The sequence below is a fragment of the Galleria mellonella genome, unplaced genomic scaffold (genome assembly GCF_026898425.1).
Source record: "Galleria mellonella isolate WM207_F2 unplaced genomic scaffold, CSIRO_AGI_GalMel_v1 utg63, whole genome shotgun sequence".
Classification (NCBI taxonomy): Eukaryota; Metazoa; Arthropoda; class Insecta; order Lepidoptera; family Pyralidae; genus Galleria; species Galleria mellonella.
In genome coordinates this window covers 2,480,773-2,501,605 of record NW_026442130.1, presented here as the reverse complement: position 1 = coordinate 2,501,605, position 20,833 = coordinate 2,480,773, and the positions used below count along the sequence as shown (strand labels likewise).

The 20,833-nt window shown below is 36.4% G+C and overlaps 1 protein-coding gene across 5 annotated transcripts in view; it reads left to right on the top strand.

Moving 5' to 3' along the window:
• The window catches only part of LOC113521792 (retinal-specific phospholipid-transporting ATPase ABCA4-like), a 69,125-nt gene that overhangs the window by 18,680 nt on the left and 29,612 nt on the right, over positions 1-20,833 (top strand). For all 5 annotated transcript variants that reach the window (XR_008253452.1, XM_052900000.1, XM_052900002.1 and 2 more), the window contains 11 exons: positions 6,439-6,524; positions 11,406-11,564; positions 12,224-12,452; positions 13,095-13,262; positions 13,861-14,039; positions 14,648-14,782; positions 15,958-16,075; positions 16,719-16,873; positions 17,128-17,355; positions 18,609-18,747; positions 19,763-20,012. Coding sequence is in view for 4 of the 5 variants with exons in the window: in XM_052900000.1 (XP_052755960.1) it covers positions 6,439-6,524; positions 11,406-11,564; positions 12,224-12,452; positions 13,095-13,262; positions 13,861-14,039; positions 14,648-14,782; positions 15,958-16,075; positions 16,719-16,873; positions 17,128-17,355; positions 18,609-18,747; positions 19,763-20,012 (1,846 nt within the window). In the remaining variant the exon portion in view is untranslated. The remainder of the gene's footprint in view (positions 1-6,438; positions 6,525-11,405; positions 11,565-12,223; positions 12,453-13,094; positions 13,263-13,860; positions 14,040-14,647; positions 14,783-15,957; positions 16,076-16,718; positions 16,874-17,127; positions 17,356-18,608; positions 18,748-19,762; positions 20,013-20,833) is intronic.

Here is a 20,833-nt window from a genome sequence, read left to right as displayed (position 1 = left end):
ACGGGCCTCTGTGCGATATGTTCTGTGCAAACCAAGCCAGGTGCCTAGTAAAAGGACGCTGTACACTTTCTATTCGCTATGAATGACACGAGTAGAACGGACTCCAAACTACACTGCAGTACTTTAGCCGACTTCGGACTAAAGAGTTGTATAAGCTAATTTTAGTTTTTGCTTTAAATCCCCTGGAACTGCGTTTTACGAAGCCTAACATTCGAGTCGATTTCCGTAACGCAGATTCAATATGGGATGTAAACGTTAATTGACTGTCCATTGATACACCCAAATCCTTGACCTCGTTTACCTCTCCTAGCACTTTATCACCAATATTATAATAGGTCTGAAGGGGTTTTCTCTTTCTGGTGTACTTTATGTGGTTGCACTTGTCGATGTTAAATAACATGCAATTGCGCTTACACCAACACTCCATCCTAATCAGATCGCTTTGTATTAATGCCATATCATCCAATGATTCAACTACTCTATAAAGCTTTAAATCGTCTGTGAATAATAAGCATTTGCAGTGCTTGATTTCAGTAGTTATGTCATCTATAAATAAAGAGAAGAATATCGGTCCTAGATGGGAGCCCTGTGGTATTCCTATCAGAGCATGATAACTTTCTGACACATATCCCTTGACTGCTACATTTAAAGTCCTGTTTTTGAGATATGACTCAAACCAATTTAACAGTCTCCCATTAAAACCGCAATATTTTAACTTCTTCAGTAGAATATCATAATTAACTCTATCAAAAGCGCTGCTAAAGTCAGTGTATATAGCATCGATTTGGCGTCCTTTATCTAGTTCATGGCTTAAATCTAGAGACATTATACAAAAGTAGTTTGCTTGAGTACCTCTGTCTGTCCTGTCTTGGCAACGCATGGGGGGTATCATGGACGAAACAGTATAGTCTGTTATGTCCATGATACTGCTCATGTCTATAGGCGACGGTTACCACTTTCCATCAGGTGGGCCCTCAGCTTGTTTGCCATTCTAAGTTGTATAAAAAAATAAATCGCGTAAAATTTTACAAGATTGATAAAAGTAGCTAAACCTACTTCGGTCGATGTTCAGTTGGATTTTTTGCAATCATCAATAGCTTTCATAACATACTAGCAAATAGATTCGTAATGAGGCGTTTAGTCGTTTATCCATGTATGTATATACAGTAATAAATATAATATTTTTATTTATTCTGGATATAAACTGTTGATTCCAGATGCAATATTAAAATAAAAATAAAAAATCTATAGATAAAACATTTTTAACAAACTGGAACAAAACAAGCTTGCTGTTTTTATCACTGATAATCTAACCTCATTTTTGTTTTTATCAACGCAACCACTAACCACCTATCTATCATGAAATTGGGTTGATGATATTGTATTCTTGATACTTTAGTAATAATATTTACATTTCGTCATATTCATAGAATACTGACGGATCTGACAAATATTACATATAAAGATCCGGCAAAATTCTACGACTATGACGATTTATACGTTGGGCATTTTTTGAAATGAGGGATAGCACTGAACTCGCGTGACCATCGCGCTCAGATATGTATATACATGTACCATATATATATTCTTTTTTATATAAAACATCTCAATAAATGAAAATTTTATTTCTATACTAGCGGCCTGTCCTGGCTTCGCACGGGTAGACTTTTACATTTTAAAAAGTGGCTATTAAGGCTGCACACGCGACGGAAGCTTGAAAATTGAGTAACTTCTCCCGTTTTTCTAACATTTCCCTTCACAGCTCTGCTCCCATTGATCGTAGCGTGATGAAAAATAAGTCATAGCATTGCGTTTAAATGGTCCAGAGCAAAAGGGTTAAAATCGCTTGGAGTCCATTTTTTAATTGCCCACGTTGGAAAACACCGCCATAGATGGAATAGATACAAAAGGCTTGGCCCGTGTAATAAAATAGTCTTTAGACAGACCTACCGAATTTGTTTCTTTTTAACTCACGAACTTTCTCTCCTTATAATTTCTACAACCGTTAACTGTCCATTGTTGAACATGAGCTTCCCCTATTGGGGGGGGGGGGGGGGTATTTACTACCTCTTTAGACTGCGTACACATCAATTAATTATTTATATGTATATCGACCGGACAGGAGGAGCCATTTTATGCGACGCGACGTCCTGTCGTTGTGGGTTGGAAGGTCATTGCCTCGAGTGATCGAGTGCGATTGACAGACTATTCTTTAGGGTTCCGTGCCTCCAAAGGAAAAGACGGATTCCTTATAGGATCATTTCGTTGTCTGTCCGTCCGTCTGTCAAAACCCCTTTTTCTTAGAAATGCGTGGAGGTATCAAGTTGAAATTAATATCATATACTCAAGTCTGTGATCTCTTAAAGCAGTGAAAAAATCAAGCTTCTAAATCGACGCAATTGAAAGATACGGCCGTTTATGTTCCATTGGTATCGCAAATTTTGACATTCGCAAAGGGAATCAAAACCTATAGGGTACTTCCTGGATACTTAGAATCATGAAATTTGATAAGAAGCAATACCATGTCACACAAGTAAATGAAAAACCTGATAACCGTAAATTTAATAATAATAAATTTATTACCATTCTTTACAAATATGGTACATAAATTATAATGTACATATATAATAAATAAATAAATCCTTAATAAAACCTTATGTAGTATTCGTATGCCTGGCAATAGGTACAAACTCAGCTTTTGCTGGACTGATGTGCGTCCAGCGCCGATTTGTAGTTATTTCACATAAAAAAAAATTAAACTTGATAATTTTGCACGGAATTCTTGTTGCGCGAATCCGAGTCGCACTTTACCGGCTTTTTCTAATTCGGCAGCAGTTACCAATAGTGCAGGCGTGGTTACGCTTCCATTTTCATCCCATCCCATCCCAACAGACTTCTTCCATGTCATGTCATCTTCTATTAACATTTTATATATACATGGTCAATTAAAAATTGTTGGCATCCTTTATTTTTAAAGTGTTTTATTTTTATTTGTATTTTATACAAAAATCCACAGCTCTTAAAAAATAACTTACATGCTAAGTCTCTTATGAATACAGCCAATAACGGATTTTATTTATACAAACAAAAATTTTGATTCCAAAGCGAGGTAGGCGAGTTAGAGTTGGGTGTATGCAAGTAATATACAGTGCATGTATGAAAGAAACCATGTATGATAATGAGTCTCCATAAAGTTAAGTTAATTTATGTATAAAATAATTATATAGATTTTGCTCCACAACATTCGCTCGTTCGCAACCTCTTCGATCAAGACCTTTGGTCTTAAAGTGATAATTTGAGCTATAAATTAGTATAGGTAATATGAATGTGTGTGTACAATGCAAATATTCGCATCTCAGTGTACATAATTAATTAGGTAAACAAGTTTGTAGGCGATAATATATATAAATAGAGGGGAAAGTGATTGTTAGTAATGGAGACTGAGAATCCCATTGCTAGCAATATACCCAATCAGGTCGACCTCCTCGCGGTTCTCCCTGGAAACTATCATGATTAATTCCAGATGAATCATCATGATGGGCTAACTGGCCTGTTTTTATTCTCATCGATCACCCTTCACTGGTGCCCCACCAGTAACCCGCCACCGATAGCGCGGGTGGGGTTACTATTTCATTATCACCTATAAAAATATATATATAAATAGATAGTTCTATACAATATTTTATAATAATTTAACCATTATTAAAATTTTAAATAATGTATAAAAAATCAGAACAAAAGAAAACAATTTGTTAGTAATGAGGTTTTTACTGAATAATTAAGGAATGGTTCCCTCGCTTGCGGGGCACCAGTGAGGGATGATAGACGAGAATGAAAGTGGGTCAGTTAACTCATTGGTGACGAATTTTCCACAATTAATTAAGATATTTTCCAGGGGGAACCGCGTAGAGGTCGACCTGATAGATCCTCATTACCAATAGTTCCTTCCCCCGTAATGAAGTGGTTAGTCCCCGTTGCCCTGTCAAGTCGACCTACACGCGGTTGTTTTTGGAAACCATCCATTACGATAGGTCAACTCGCAACCAAAAGAAATTTCAAACCAATCCATCTTTATTTAGTACTTTATATTATTCTCAATTTCGTGTATAATATAGTATATGTCATATATGTATAAGTATATTTGTTATTTATATATATTTATTCGTTTATATATGGAATTTTAGTATGTATGTATATCAATAATTGCTAGTGCCGCATTCGAGTATTCTGACACTTCCCTATGGTTGACTGGGAGAGAATGCTTTTAACATTAAGTCCGCCATGTACACATATTTGTACTGATGAATAAATAAATAAATCTAGAATCGTTAACGCTAGCGGGTCCATAGGTGGGAATGAGACATCGAACATCGCTAGCTCATTCTTTACCACGGTCTCGTTAGAAATGACGATTCCATCGATGGATTCGCTTGCCAATTATTAAAAGGCTTTATACAGACCAGTCCGGAGGGAGACTTTGTACAAAAGTCGATTGCTTGAGTACCTCTGTCCCATTCGTGTTTCTACCGTGAAGCAGTTGTGGTTGCATGGCTGTGATTCGGTTTGAAGGGTGGGATATGGCGTGAATTTACAGGGTACAGAGGAATAACACCTGAGTCCTCAGGAATGGCAACGCATGGGGGGTATCATGGGCGAAACAGTATACTCTGTTATGTCCATGGTACTGCTCATGTCTATAGGCGACGGTTACCACTTTCCATCAGGTGGGCCGTCAGCTTGTTTGCCATTCTAAGTTGTATAAAAAAAAACCTGCTTGATCTATTTTCGTTGCTATTTTCCAGTAAATATAAAGTATACTATAGCAATAATGATATAAAAAATGAGATTAAAATTGGCATCATTTAAAAAAAATGCCTTTGTTTTAAATTGATCTCTATCATTCAGACAAGGCTGTATTGTAGATAATGTCTCCTTGACAGGCTGATTTCGAATGTGAGTGGGTCAATCGAAACACCTTCGTCCAGTACTCTCTATGATTTAGTCCCGTGTACTTTAGACTAGTGTCACCTAATGATTTAGCTATTGTTTAATTGAATTCGATTTTAACTGATCAAAAATAGAAAGGTGTTAGAGTTTTTACGAAGACATGAGTAAGAGCCGAGAAGAATGGATAAGGGCATAGGTTACTTTACGGCGAACGTCGCTACGATTAGGGGACGTAAACACTAATGTCGCCTTTATCTCTTCAACGACAACTCTTTAGACGGTGAAAAAAAAAACTTAGTTTTTTTTTATTTTTCATTTGAACGTATGTATATAATAATAATTTTTTGCAATTGCCTTTTTGTTCTGTATCTACAATTCAAAACTACAGATAAATATATATTGTAATAAAATTATTTATCAATCAACCTTGGGAGTTTTTAGATAAAATAATATTATAAAAAATGCTAAAAATTAAGCATGAATTTACAAAAATTTATATAACATATCAATTTTAATTTTCATATAAATTAATTATATGTTAGATAATAGATAATCATAATATTTTCTTTGTTAATAAAAACAATTAATATATGAGAGGAAGTCCGATAGCACCACATATACAAAAAGATTGAATTTTGATTATAAAAATGGATGGATATAAGGAAAAAGACCTAAAATGGTAGATGATGAATGATTATGTATGATTGTATTGCGACAAGCAAAGTTACCTAAGAATGTAACATAAAAATATGACAGTGTATCTACACTATCATGTTTTTTTTTTCTATATCTAAATCTAAAGTAATTATTATTTCTTAGTAATAACATAAATATTATGAAAATGAGTTTGTTTCTTTGTTACTTTATAGCGCTCTAACAGCTTAGTACCATAAAGCTAAGAAATCCACCTATAGTATAAAACCTAATAGGACAGTAATTTTGTCACTGAAAAATTAAAATACAACAAAAAAAAAAAAATTGTGTCTCTCATACTAACTCAACAGCTAAAGAAGACGTGTTAACAAATAAATTAATTAATTAATATGGAAGTAGGCATGGGTACCGATCTGATACCGATCCGATATCTATATATATTTTTTAATGGATGATAATGGAATGGTAACCCCACCCGCGCTATCGGTATACACCGGCGGGGCACCAGAGATTTCAAACCGAAATATAATCATGTAAATACAACTGTTTGACGGTAGAAACACGAATGGGACAGAGGTGTCCCAAGTTGACAAGCAAACGACTTTTGTACAAAGTCCCTCCCTCACTCTGTTCGCTTGTAGAATACTTCTATCAGAGCATGTTAACAATTTCGATTCCAATCAAATCAAAATCAATATACAGGATATTGATTTATTCTTTGTTTTAATTTAATTATTTTTAGTGACGTCACTCACGATACAAAACATTGTATTAACCCGTCTCCATACGTAGGAATGGATATGATTCGTATTTCATTAATTTATTTGCATTCTTCAGGTACTGTTTACGAGTCCTTCGCCAAGTTGCAATGGGCAATCGACAAGAGCTATTTAGAAATGCGTACTGGCGACACTGTCAATCAGGTAATTATACTATTTTTTTTTTCTTATTGGAAAAAATGGAATGGCAACCCCGTACATGCAAATGCAATTGCATTATTCGTATATATTGGCGGGGCACAAGTGAAGGATGATAAATGAATTCAGGTGAGCATATCGTAATGAATTCACTAGGAATAATTTTTTTTTTAATGGATGATAATGAATTAGTAACCCCGCCTGAGCTAGCAGTATACGCTGGCTAAGTACAGTAGGCCAGTAACAGATGATTGGTGAAGATGAAAAAGCAGGTCAGTTAGCCCACGGTGACGAATTCAACGATAAATTAGCCACGATAATTTCCAGGGGAACCGCGTGGAAGTCGACCTGATAGGGTGTATTAATAGCAATGGGGACTACCCTCCCCATTACTAACAATCCCTTTCCCCCACCAGGAATTAACTATGATAGTTTTCGGGGAGCACCTGACAGGGTATCTTATCAGGTCGACCTCCGCGCGGTCTTTATAATCGCTTGCGATAGGGTCATTCATTCTCATTGCTAATCCCTTTCTCTGGATATTACTTTTTTTTTCGACTACTTGGATTACTAAACTAATGGCTGTTCATGGGTGAACAATTATGAAATATTTGTAGATGATAAAAGGGCTAAACAACATGAATGGCACCATGGCCATCACAGAATACGTTGTTACACCTGTGGTATTCATCATGCATTGCCAATCCTGAAGATTGAGGTACAATGCCTCCGTACTCTGTAATTTCGCTGCAATATATGAATGTTCGTACCTACACGATACAACTGTAAGGTGATATATAAAAATATAAAAAAGGTATGCAAAGGACATATCTACGAATTCTTTAATACATTGCTTAGGTATTTGTATTGTATCTACAGTGATTACGGTAATGTTTCCTAGAATTATATTGCTCATGAAATTATCTTTCGGATTTTTTTTTTTAATATAGCAGACATTAGAGGTTTGTCGTACACGCTTGTTACAAGTATGCCAATTTTTAAATCGGTCTCATTATCGACCGAATAGTTCGATTCGAGTGTCGAGTATTCGATTAGTAACGCTGTGTAAAATTTTACTAATGTATTTTACAATCGATATTTTACTCCTGTGCTGACATCACATATTTTTGACGACTTAAGTGACCATTTTCATTGCAGAGCACAAAACTGTTTGTTCCGAAGCAAAATCTATCTGTAGTAACACAATTGTTCGTACCAAATTCGATTATTGTCGATCCGAAATGTCCGGAGTTTACTAGTTTATTATGATTGGAGTCGCCGCTTCTTTGCAAAGCAAAATTACTGGTCTTGTTTGTTAGAATTGCAGACGCTGCTTCTTTGCAAAATGTGCATCAAATAATGATGCAATAATATCAAGTAAATACGTAATTATAATCGTCTAGTGTTCAGACAAATACGCAAGAATATTTTGCTTTACAAATTAATAAGCATGGCTGTCCTGTCAAACAGTAATTAAAAAAAATATATATAAAATTGTTGTCGTTCAGGATGATGTAAGGATTCTAACGATACCATACACATGCAGATTTGTTGAGATTTAGAATTTATAGTGGAATAAGGAATTCCTTTCCCGTGGGTGTCGTAAGAGGCAACTAAAAGAACTTAATGGTCGAGGAATGGGCAGCAGCGTCCCTTTTAAAACACCACCAAAGTCTAACTGCGATTGCCAACCCGCCTCCAAGCGCGACAACTACTACCAACCCTAGCAATCCATGGGGGAGGCCTGTGTTCAGCTGTCGACAGTTAAGGGTTGACATGATGATGATACTTGACACATACATGGACACGTTTAAACGCCATCTATCAGCGATATTTAAAAGTAAAACAAAATAACACAATGTAGGGTATCTACGAATGAATTTGTTGTAGATAATTTATGAAGCAATTAGTCATTTATCGATGCGTCCACACTCGAAGACGGTCGCTTCTTGCGGATCAATAAATACTTTTTTTTTATGTACGCGGTATATTCGCCAATTGTAAAATGGGAACAAAATTTATAAACCGTTTAATATAATAATTATTGAAACATGATTTTCATATTTTAAAAATATTTCTATAATTTCAAAGTAAACTACCAAGTGTCTACTACATAAAAATTAATACCAAGAACGGGCTCACCTATCCAAACCAAAGTTTGTTTTGTTTAGGCTTTGTTCGGACTATTTAGTACTTTATTTGAATTTAATTATCAAACAACGTTAAGTTTTGAACTGTTGAAGTGAATTACATGTATGTATGTGTGTTTCTTTATGTGAAAAAAAATATTAGGTGCATACGGGTGTTTTATTCTTTTGTTTGATGGAAACACGTCGATTTAAAAATGAATTATTTAATGACACTTTTATATACATTGATTGATGTATGCGGTCATACACATTTCCATACACTAATATATGCACATGTATAAATACTGATACACCACTATTAAATTTGACGTTTAATTTTTTTTTTATTATTTCACTTTATACGTAGCGAAGCACGTACCGGGCCGCTAGTAAGCATATATATATATATATATATATATATATATATATATATATATATATATATATATATATATTTCAATTATGACAAAACTAGCTATATTGATTTAAAAATTAAACAACTGAACCGGTTTTGATAAAATTCTATTATATATATATATATATATATATATATATATTCTATTATATGTAATAAAATTAAATTGACGGAGCTGCTACGTAACATACGTAAAAAGAGGAAAAGGATTGTTAGTAATGGGGTCTAACTGATCCATTGCTAACAATACACCCTATCACGTCAACCTCCACGCGGTTTCCCTGGAAACCATCGTGGTTAATTCAAGTGGGATTCGTCACGGTGGGCTAACTAACCTGCTTTCATCCTCACCTATTATCACTCACTAGTGCCCCGCTAGCGTATACCGATAGCGCAGGCGGGGTTACCATTCTATTATCACCTATTAAAAAAACATACATAAAATACATCCGTAGTGAGAACCTCCTTTTTGAAGTCGGTTTGAAAATAAAGCATACATCTTATCGATTTCAAATGGAACTGTAAAAATCGATTCGATCGAATCGAATCGAATCGAAAGTTAGCGGCGTAATTGTACACAATTGTGTTATATTACACAAAAAAAATTTAGCTAATTAGGAAACATCTTTTTGTAGTCGCTTAATAATCGAATAAACTTAATAATCCTTCTCTATCTAAAACTGATAGTGTATATATCTTGTAAACAACACTAATAGATAAGATTATCAGTGTACTTTCATTCTTACTTTTTTATAGTGTTCTGATGCTTATTTTATTTTATATAAGGTATATTTTTGAAAAACATTACGAAATTACTTACACTACAGATATCTAAATATTGATTCCATCCGGTGAAGACTAGTTTTTATACGCGATTTTGTTCGGTAACTAGAGTATGGGACGGGACGGGGATTTTTTAATGGGTGATAATGGAATGGTAACCCCACCCGCGCTATCGGTATACACCGGCGGAGTACCAGTGAAAGATGATAGGTGAGGATGAAGCAGGTCAGTTAGCCCATCGTGACGAATTCAACGAGAATTGTTCAGGATGGTTTCCTAATCCTATATCATTTTTTTTAAACAAACTTCCATGTACATACGTTTAATAACAACTTTATTATATAACTATAGTATTTATGTCTATAGTCCTCATGTTTTTTTTTTCTGTTTTATAAATTGCTATCTGAATCCTAGAAGAAATAAAATTTAAACATTGTCACAATATAAAGAATCCCAAATTATATTTGTAATAAAAAATTTAAAAGATACTGGCCGTGTCGTGTGAAGAAACCTTTAGGCAGTAGGGGAAACCCCATCTTTTAAAAAAACAACCAATCCAAATAATATTGATTACTGAGAGAGAGAGATAAGAGACTACAATATGATATATTGTAGTCTCTTTGTTCACATAATAAAATACGAGAATTCCCCGCGGTATTTACGTATGTGGGGCATTTGGTTTAGAGAAACACAGTCATAGGCTATTTTTATCGCGGTCAAACATTCCGATTACTCGAATGAAGTTATAAATAAAAAGCAGTTAATGTATCCTTACTAATATTATAAATGTTTAAGTTCTTTTTTTACGTCATATCGCCTTAAAGGTTTAACCAATCACTATGAAAGGTATACGTACTTTTTTTATTGGAATACAATAGATTGGTAATGCTGTCCGCGTTAACGGTATACGCTGTCGGGGCACCAGTGAGGGACGGTAGGTGAAGATGAAAAGGTAGATCAATTATCCCATCGTGATGAGTACACCAGGAACTTTGCACGTTGGTTTCCAAACCTGACAGGAGGGTATATTGCTAGCAACAGGACTGGTAATTTTTTAAGGGAAAAATTGCCTTTCTTAAAGTTCCTAATTGAATTTAACATTAGTAATTTAGACCTATTGAGTGTACTTCAACTATATTCTACTTAATCATTTTGTACTGTGATATCGAAAATTTATCAATAAATGTAGCCGTTCTCAGAATTTGATATTAGAACGTTCTTATCGCCTTTCAGTGTACTCACAACAACCTCTTTCCCTAACAGTGTTGCCAGATCCATTTTTTTGTTATTTAGCCCTAGATTCATAAACGTTTTCTCCGTATTTATACGATCTGCTTTAATTTTACTCAATCACAAACTTTTGTCCGGTTTGACTACGTTTAGACAAATAACAACTGTTGCGTTCGAAAAATCTTCTCCAAAAATTCTCCAACAATGCCAACAAAATTTCTCTTTTTTAAAGACAAAAGTTTTTACCAAAAATTATGTAAAAAATACCTAGTCGGGCAACACTGCCCTCTGGTAAATCTAAATTATGGAATACGTCTCTTTTTGTGTCAGACTATCACCATGCAAGAGTTCCCGTTCGTGAGCGACGAAGGCAACGAGTACATAGAGCTCATATGCACAATACTGACCATAACATGTTTTGTGTCGCTGGTGCTCGTCTTTGTCTTCCTCATCTCCAGGCTCGTCGAAGAAAGGATATCCGGCATACAAGTGAGTGAATTAACTGCCCCTACAAAGCAGGACACAAACAAGTATTCAAACAGAACAAATGTATAAAAAATACAATATTGCAAACTGAATTCTAAATCGTTAGCATACTTTTAAAGCAATTGTGTTACACGAATAAATAAAAAAAATAAACACTTAATATAGTTAATTTATTGGCCGTGTAGTCCCGGCATAGAATAGGCCATATTCTTCATTTTTTTTTTATTTATTCGTGTAACACAATTGCTTTAAAAATATGCTTCCTTACCTGTGGGTGTCGTAAAAGACGACTAAGGGACAGCGAGGGATGGGCAGTAGCGTCTCTCTTAAAACATCTCTAAAGCCTGACTGCGGTTGTCAATTCGCCTGCCAAGTGTGGCAACTACTGGCAAAACCCTTTAGGGGGAGGCTTATGTTCAGCAGTGGACGGTAAAGGACTGATATGATGATAATAATGATGATGATGATGAATAACAAATAATAAAATGAGAAAATTTATATTTCTTGAAGTTAACTCCAATATGTATACTGTTTTAAATCCACACTCCAATTTGAAGTTTCCGCTCCTCTCCATATAATCTTAACTAGTTAGTGAGCGCCCCCCCCCCACTCCCCCACTCCCTGAAAGCATTGTCTCTACTAAGGTCCTTATTTTATTGCAGGAATTAATGAAAATGATAGGCGTATCGTCTTACCTCCTCGGGATATCTCACATTATCTTCACATTGCCCGGGGGCCTGGCCTACTCCTTCATCGGCACCATAGTACTGACCACAACCCCCAACCCGTACGTGGCGCATTCCACCTTCCTGCTCATCTACCTCGCGTTACTACTGCACTTCTTCACCGTGATTGCGATGGCGTTCGCCGCTTCATACATCGCGAGAAATAGTAAGTTCTATTATATTTTTTTAATGCACCTGCTTATGCTAACAGTATGCAATGGTGGGTGCGCTGTGTGGTCCCGGCGTAGAATAGGCCATCCCTTCCTTTTCTGTGAGTGTCGTGAGAGGCAACTTTTTTTTTATACAACTTAGAATGGCAAACAAGCTGACAGCCCACCTGATGGAAAGTGGTAACCGTCGCCTATAGACATGAGCAATACAATGAACATAACAGAGTATACTGTTTCGCTCATGATACCCCCCTGCGTTGCCATTCCTGAGGACTCAGATGTTATTCCTCTGTACCCTGTAAATAAACGACTAAGGGAAGGCTAGGGATGGGCCGCAACGTCCCTCTTAAAACATCTCTAAAGCCTAACTGCGATTGCCAATCCGGCTGCCAAGCGTGGCGACTAGAGTGAACTAGGACGAAACGTGTGACTGGAAACAACAAAACTTAGCACTAGCACCTGTAAAAAAAATGCCAAAAAGAATATGAAAAAGTATAATATAAAACTCAAAAAGCTCTTTCCAATTTTCGAAACCGTTCTCAAACTCGATTTTTAAGATAGCCTTTATTTCTTTCAGCGATGCACTTTAAATGTCATATTTGCCAGTTAATTTAAAAAAATATCTATTTCCTCCACAGGTCAATATGTGGTCACCGTGGCTGTCTTTACGTACGTGGTGCTCTGGATACCTTCGCGGCTGCTCAGCAACCTGACCATGGACTGGCGGTTATTGTGGATCACAGGACTCCTGCCGCACATGCCCTGTTACTGGTTCTGGGAGGAATTGGGCAAACTGGAAGCTTTTGGTGAGTCACCATTCACCTAGTCCTTAAGCTAGGATCTTTTAAACATAAAGTGTCTTTGAAAAAAAAAAAACCCGGCAAGAAACACCAAGCTGCAACGCAGAACACCCGATCTGAGGCAATTCTTTTCTTAAATTGACGGATTGAAATTCGAATCCAGGATCTTGTTTACGAAAAGCAACGTGCTTGCACGGATGCCCAATGCGTTACGAAAGATAGATTTGAAGAGAGTTGAAGGAAGATTGTTCGATTGTTGTCTGAACTTATTTCTGAAATTTACATTTAAATTTAATAGTTTAGTAGAACTATTATGTCACAGGCCACAGAGAATTATAATCATTATGATATCAGCCGTTAACTGTCCATTGCGGAACATAAAACCCTCATAAGGAATGTTTTGCCAGTCGCCTCGCTTGGCAGTTTTGGTGATATTTTAAGAGATACGCTGCTGTCCATTTCTCGACCGTTAAGTTCCCTTAGTCGCCTCTTACGGCACTCCTGGCAAAGAAAGGAGTGGCTCATTCTATGGCGGGACCACACGGCAACATGGGATTACAGGCATTTTTATAAATTGTATCAATTTTTTTTTTTTGTTTTGCAGGCCAGGGCGTGACATTAAGTACTATGATGAGCTCACACAGCATCCACAGCGCCCCTGTATTTGTTGGTTTCCTCTTGATGATCCTCCAATGCTTTATATTCTTTGCGTTGGCCTGGTACTTAAATCATGTGTTGCCCGGAAAATATGGACACGCGAAACCATGGAATTTCATATTCAAGGTAACACTGCAAAAATTACTATGACTACTCCAAAAGATTACGATAGCAAACTTATTATAAATACAAACAATTATAAGAAATAATGACAATGAGAAAACAATGGCGGCCTTATCGCTATCTCTTCCAGTCAATTTTTGGATAAAGAGGGGTTTGGTAAAGGAGAGAAGACCATTTTTTGAATAATCAATTTGATCTGAGATACGATGAAAATTCTATCATTTTTAAATATGGTGATGAAGAATACAAGAAGATACATTACATTATTTTAAAAAAAGTAAGATTTTCTTGGACAAAAAAGATTTGACAGAACAAACTTTTCGATTTAAAAACTGAACTACTGATCTGATTTTGTTAAAATTAGGTAAGAAAGAACAAAAAATCGAACCGAATTTAAAATGTCGTCCTTTTTTGAAGTCGGTTAAAAATGTTTCTAACTCGACGATAGCGTACATCAGAGGACTATTAAATTCCCTTAGTCGCCTCTTACGACACCCATGGGAAAGGAAGGGGTGGTCCATTCTATACCGAGTCCACATGGCGTTTGTTTACATTTTCATTAAATTCCATTAGAGTAGACGATGAATAATTTTTTTTTTTTTTATTTTAAGCACTGCGGCAAAAAAGTGGATCCCACCATAATTTACGACGACGAGATGGTTAATTTGAAGCAGTTTGAAAGCGAGTACTTCGAGAACTCTCCGATGGGCATTAAGCCCGGTATAAAGATTGATAACGTCTCCAAGGTAAGAGACCCCTATTTATTCAACATTTCGAATTTTAATGACTTATTTAACATTTATTCTTTTTAAGTTTTAATATTTGCATGCTTAATTATGGCGAAATATGAGGACTTATACTTATTGTAACATCATAAATAGCTTATTTTATAATTTTAAACATAAAACTGAAGAAACTTATTTTGTATGCTGCAAATTTATTTATTTATTTATAACTGAATATCCTGTATATTCATTAAATTTTAAATTTAATTTTAATTTATTATTAAAGAATATCGACTCCACGTGGATTTTTTTTTAATAAATGATAATTGAATAGTGACCCCGTTTGCGCTATTGGTATACACCGGCGGGACACCAGTGAGGTATGATAGGTGATGATGTAGCAGTTCAGTTGGCCCACCGTGATGAATTCGACAAAAATTGACCGTGACTGTTTCCAGGGAGAACCGCGTGGAGGTCGACCTAAGAGGGTATATTTGCTTGTAAAGGGGCTATTAGACCTCATTACTAACAATCACTTTCCCCCCATTCCACGTGGATTAGGAAGGATCGCAAACAATGACATGACAAAACTGACAATAGTTAATTGTGTGTATAGTGATTTATTATATTGTATTGTTTTTCTTATTATTAATTTTTAATTTGTAAATATCAACAATTTAATTAAGACTATCAATATAAGTGTATCATTATGATTCGTATTTTTTTTTTGATGAGTGAAAATGGTATGGTAACCCCGCCTGCGCTAACGGGATACGCTGGCGGAGCACCAGTGAAGGGTGATAGATGAGAATGAAAACAGGCCAGTTAGCCCATCATGATGAATTCATCAGGAATTAACCATGATAGTTTCCAGGGGGAACCGCGAGGAGGTCGACCTGATTGGGTATATTGCTAGCAATGGGATTCTCAGTCTCCATTACTAACAATCCCTTTCCCCCAAACTTTATGATTCGTATTCAAAATCCATTGTATATTATCTGACTTCCTCCGTGGTGCAATGGTGGGCACGTTACTTTTCATGAGGTCTTGGAATCGATTCCTAGTAGGGCCAATTTAGGAAACAGACATTTTTAAATTTTACCCGGATCCCCATAACACGGGTTTCGTAGCTTGAGGACCTGCCAATTGATGTGATTATGTGGTACCCACTGTTACTATTACCGTCGTCTATGCAGAATTTCCAGAAAACCCAAGCCCTAAAAGATGTATCGTTCAACGCGTACGAAGGCGAGATTACAGTTCTGCTGGGGCAAAACGGAGCTGGGAAGACCACGCTCATGTCCATAATAACTGGTGAGTCCTAAAATGTAAATTATAACAATTTTAGAACACATGAGATGTTGCACCCGTTTGTATTAATGATATATAATAGTGGAACACCATTAAAGGATGAAATCAGGTCAGACGGCCAGCCGTTGCTAATTCAATCGTAATTAACTACGATAGTTTTCAGGGGGACTACGAGGAGGTCAATGCCAGCGATAGAGACTAGTCTCCATCGCTGGCATTGACCTCCTACCTGTTCCTATAACAAACCCTGTTCCCCCCACTACATATGAAATGTTCATGAATGGTTTGTCTGCACAGTTTAAAAATGTTGTCCGTGTTAGTTAGAAAATATTTGGAGTTAAGAAAGTACGTGTATGTGTGGCTGCGTGCGAGCACGCGAGCGTACGTCCGAATAAGCAAGCGTGTGTGCGTGCGTGCATGCGTGCTTACGCGTGTATGTGTGAGTGTTTGTATAAGACTGTGATTAATATCTGAAGACAGGCACATAGCAAGGACAGATGTATAATAAAAAATGTTTCACTATTGTATTACTTTATCTAATAAGAAAATAGGAGATTATGTCTGTATAAAAAAACAGTATTCGCGTTTCCTCTTAACCGTCGAAATTCGGATCCGGTGCATGATGAATTATGATGATGGTCCGCAGGGATGATGAGCGCGTCGAGTGGCAAAGTGTACGTGAACGGTAACGACACCACCGTCAACCACGACGAAGTGCGACGAGACATCGGCCTCTGTCCGCAGCACAACCTGTTCTTCACGGACCTCACTGTGCTGAAACACGTGGTCTTCTTCTTCAAGGTCTGTACACAGTTCAGTATTTACAGCAGTATTACAATATGACTTGTTTGAATCGAAACATTTGAGGTTACATTGTTTTTCAAGCTGATGGCCCATCTGATGTAAAGTGATGACGTAAGGTCAGCTTGTTTGCTATTTCAAGCTGCATAAAAAAAAATGTATCAACTAGTAACGTGGGCTGTATTCTATTTTCAACTGTGCGAAGACGAGTCGAGTCGCTAGTTATATTTCTAATACTTACAATACTTTTACAGTTGAAAGGCTATCGTTCTCACAAGGCCTACTCTGACGCCGAAGAGCTCCTGAAAAACTTAGGTCTGGAGGAGAAGCTGCACAGTGGAGTGACGGAGCTGTCGGGGGGCATGAAGCGGCGCGTGCAGCTGGCGTGCGCGCTGGCCGGCGGCTCCAGCGTGCTCGTGCTGGACGAGCCCACCTCCGGCCTCGACGTCGAGACCCGCCGCGCGCTCTGGGACCAGCTGCTCGTGAGTACTCTCCTTCTCCCTCTCCCTCTCCCTCTACATACACATGCTGCGCCAGAAACACGTCTTTATTATCCATGCGTGCGTCAATAGTGTTACCGTAATATACACTTTTTACCCAATATATGGGAGAAATTATCTTGTCAGGTTAAAATGAAATATATAAATTATATAAATATTTAAAATTCTTACGAATATATTTGAAAGAATAAAATAAACAATGCATAATGATTTGTTATGACACTTATCATTACATGAGTGAATTATGTATATAAATATACCCTATGTATTCGGCCATTATATATATATATATATATATATATATATATATATATATATATATATATATATATATATATATATATATATATATAATGTATATTTAAATAATTGAAAATGGCAGCCATTTTCAATTAATACATGTATATTAATTTATAAAAAAAACGCACATATGTAATTTCATATTAAAACTTTCTTATATTAAAATAGTTCCCAATTCAAATTAAATAATTGACTGGTCTAGGGAATTCTTTATACAATTATTTACAACATTAAAAACGCTTTGTGTTTACATTTAAGAAAAATATCAGCTAATCATCAAATTCTCTGATCAAATTTTAACACGTTTTTTATTTTCTATGCTCTATCTATGTAATCTAAGACCAATACATAAGTGCGCCCCATCAAAGCCGTTTATTAATGATGAAATCTAGTGACCCCATTGTCATCACATTTTTTGCACTTTTTTTTTTATTTTACTCTCTTTTACTTAATGATACTGCTACAAACTTTCCACATCTTTTCATATCCAAACCCTCCAATGCTACAAGTATTGGAGGGTTCTTTCGCATGCGCTGGAAGGTATTAATGCGATCGAAGATACGCTGAATGTAGCGCTACCTTACTTGCATACGTTGAACAACCTATATGGTAGAGTGTCTCCATACAAATGTTTCGAGAAAAGCAGATTAACTTTTTTATACAATTTTGCGTGATAAATGGTTATGACTGATTCCTTTATAATTTCTATATTTATTTTGTTTTATAAATTCTGCACCTAATTAATGCTTAATAATTCATATTATTTATTAAATAATTAAATATAGCTCCGTCAAAATATATTAATGTGCGTAAATAGAACACTGATAAAAAAACGAGTCAGTTAATTTGACAATTAACTGACAAAAAAGATAACCCGTTTTTGAGGCTCGTTGCTGTATCTATATAATGTAAGATGCTATGTACGTTGTTCGCAGTCGCTGCGCGGCTCGCGGACAGTGCTGCTGACGACGCACTTCCTGGAGGAGGCGGACGCGCTGGCCGACCGCGTGGCGCTGCTCACTTCCGGACACCTCTGCGCATACGCCACGCCCATGTTCCTCAAGAAAGCTATAGGTATATACCCTGGCCATCTCTTCCAAGCGGTGATAGTACACTTATATTTTTAATGCGTGTCAATGGAATGGTAACCTCGCTGGCGCTATCAGTATACGCTGACGGGGCACCAGTGAGGGATGATAGGTGAGAATGAAGGTAGATCAGTCGGCCCGTCGTGATGTAATTCGTGAGAATTAAACAAGATGATTCCCGCGTGGAGATCTACCTAATAGGGTATATTGCTACCAATGGAGCTGTTAGACCCCCATTACTAACAATCCCTCTCTCTCCGACTACAGCATAAGTGGTAGTATCTAGCTCTTATGTGAAGATACCTGTGTCCAGTAGATAGTACCGATAATAGGTTAGTGAGATAAAAGGAACAGTTAGTATGGAGTCCCAACTGTCCCATTACTATCATTTCTTAAAAAAAAAAAGAAAAACAAATACAAAAATACTCAGCTAAACCTTCAATAGCAAACTAAAATAGCAAAAGAGTTGTCATATAAAAAAAACTGTATCACATCGACCTCCATGTAGTTACACTTAGAAACCATCTTGGTTAATCACTGGTGAATTTGTCACGACAAGCCAACTGACTTGCTTTCATAGTTACCTATTATTATCTCTCACTGGTGCCCCGCCAGTGTATACCGATAGCGCAGGCGGGGCCACTATTTCATATTTACCCCTTAAAAAAAACTGCGTTTCACTGGTGTAGTATTTCCATAGTGTATTTTTTTTTTATTTATTAACCTTTATGGTACTTCTTTATGATTTGCCATTCCTGAATACTAAAGGATCACCTCTTCCTTTTCCGTGGATGTCGTATGATGCAACTGAAAGAACTTCATAGTTGAGGAACAGGCATCGGCATCCCTTTTAAAATATTACCAAAACCATGGTATATAAAAGCATGGTAACTACGGGCAAACCCCCCCCCCCCCCAATAGGGAAGGTCTCTGTCCAGCAGTGGATAGTTAATGGCTGTCCACTGCTGGACATAGGCTTATAATAATTTATATCCCAACAGGATCCGGTTACCGTCTGTCTCTCACATTCACCGGTGATAACAAGCGTGCGGACGTCGAGAACATAATAACGTCCCACGTGAAGGACGCAGCATTCAAACAGGAGTCCTTCAACACGATTATATACGACCTGCCGTCCAAGGACAGCGACAAGTTCGCGGCCATGTTCAACGCGCTAGAAGGCAAGCGCGAGGAGCTCAACATCAAAAACATAGGCGTCGGGGTCACCAACCTCGAAGAGGTTTTCTTGAAGTAAGTACCTGTCTTATTCAATTGACTTCAAAAACTAAGCAGTTCTTAATTCGGTTGTAATTTTTTTTTTTTATTTGAAAGGATATACTTAAAGATTGGTTCCATATGAATTACATTAAAGTGGATTCAGTAGTTTTTTTTTTTATCGAAATAAATTGTTTTATCATAATTCATATCGGATTTTTTGTAGGACACAATCTTAAAATTGGCATGTTACGACCGCCGCAAGAAACTTGCCTGTTGATTCTTAAACAGAAGTTGAATTTTACAGGTTCACAAAATAATATACATATACATACATATATACATATCTGTCACGCCTGTCTCCCATTAGGGTAGGCAGAGACAATAATATATTGTATAATCTTTATTATACATAATTTATTGGATACATTAAAAGATTTATTATAGATACATATATTGTAAAAATTAAAAAAGAAATGTACAATGCTTTTTGAGTTTATTTATTGCAAATCAAACCATCTGTGTGAAGGTTACTCTTGAAATAAATTCCAATAAATCGATATTGAAATTAAGATGTTTTACTCTCGAATTGCAACACTAGCGACACAATGGTTCCATATTGTTCTGATAGATGCATATCAGTGTAACTTGCCAATAAAAACTATTGTAAACCGATCCCAATTATAACCTGATCCCTGTTTCATGAATGCAGTATGAAATTGGATTGGTTTGATATTATTTTCAATAGTAGACTTGCTTCTCTTATATTTGTGTGTGCACTTGCATGATAAATTAACACTAAACCTACCGGGCGCGGTCAAATGACCGTTTTTGAAATTTAGTTTAAAAATTTTCAT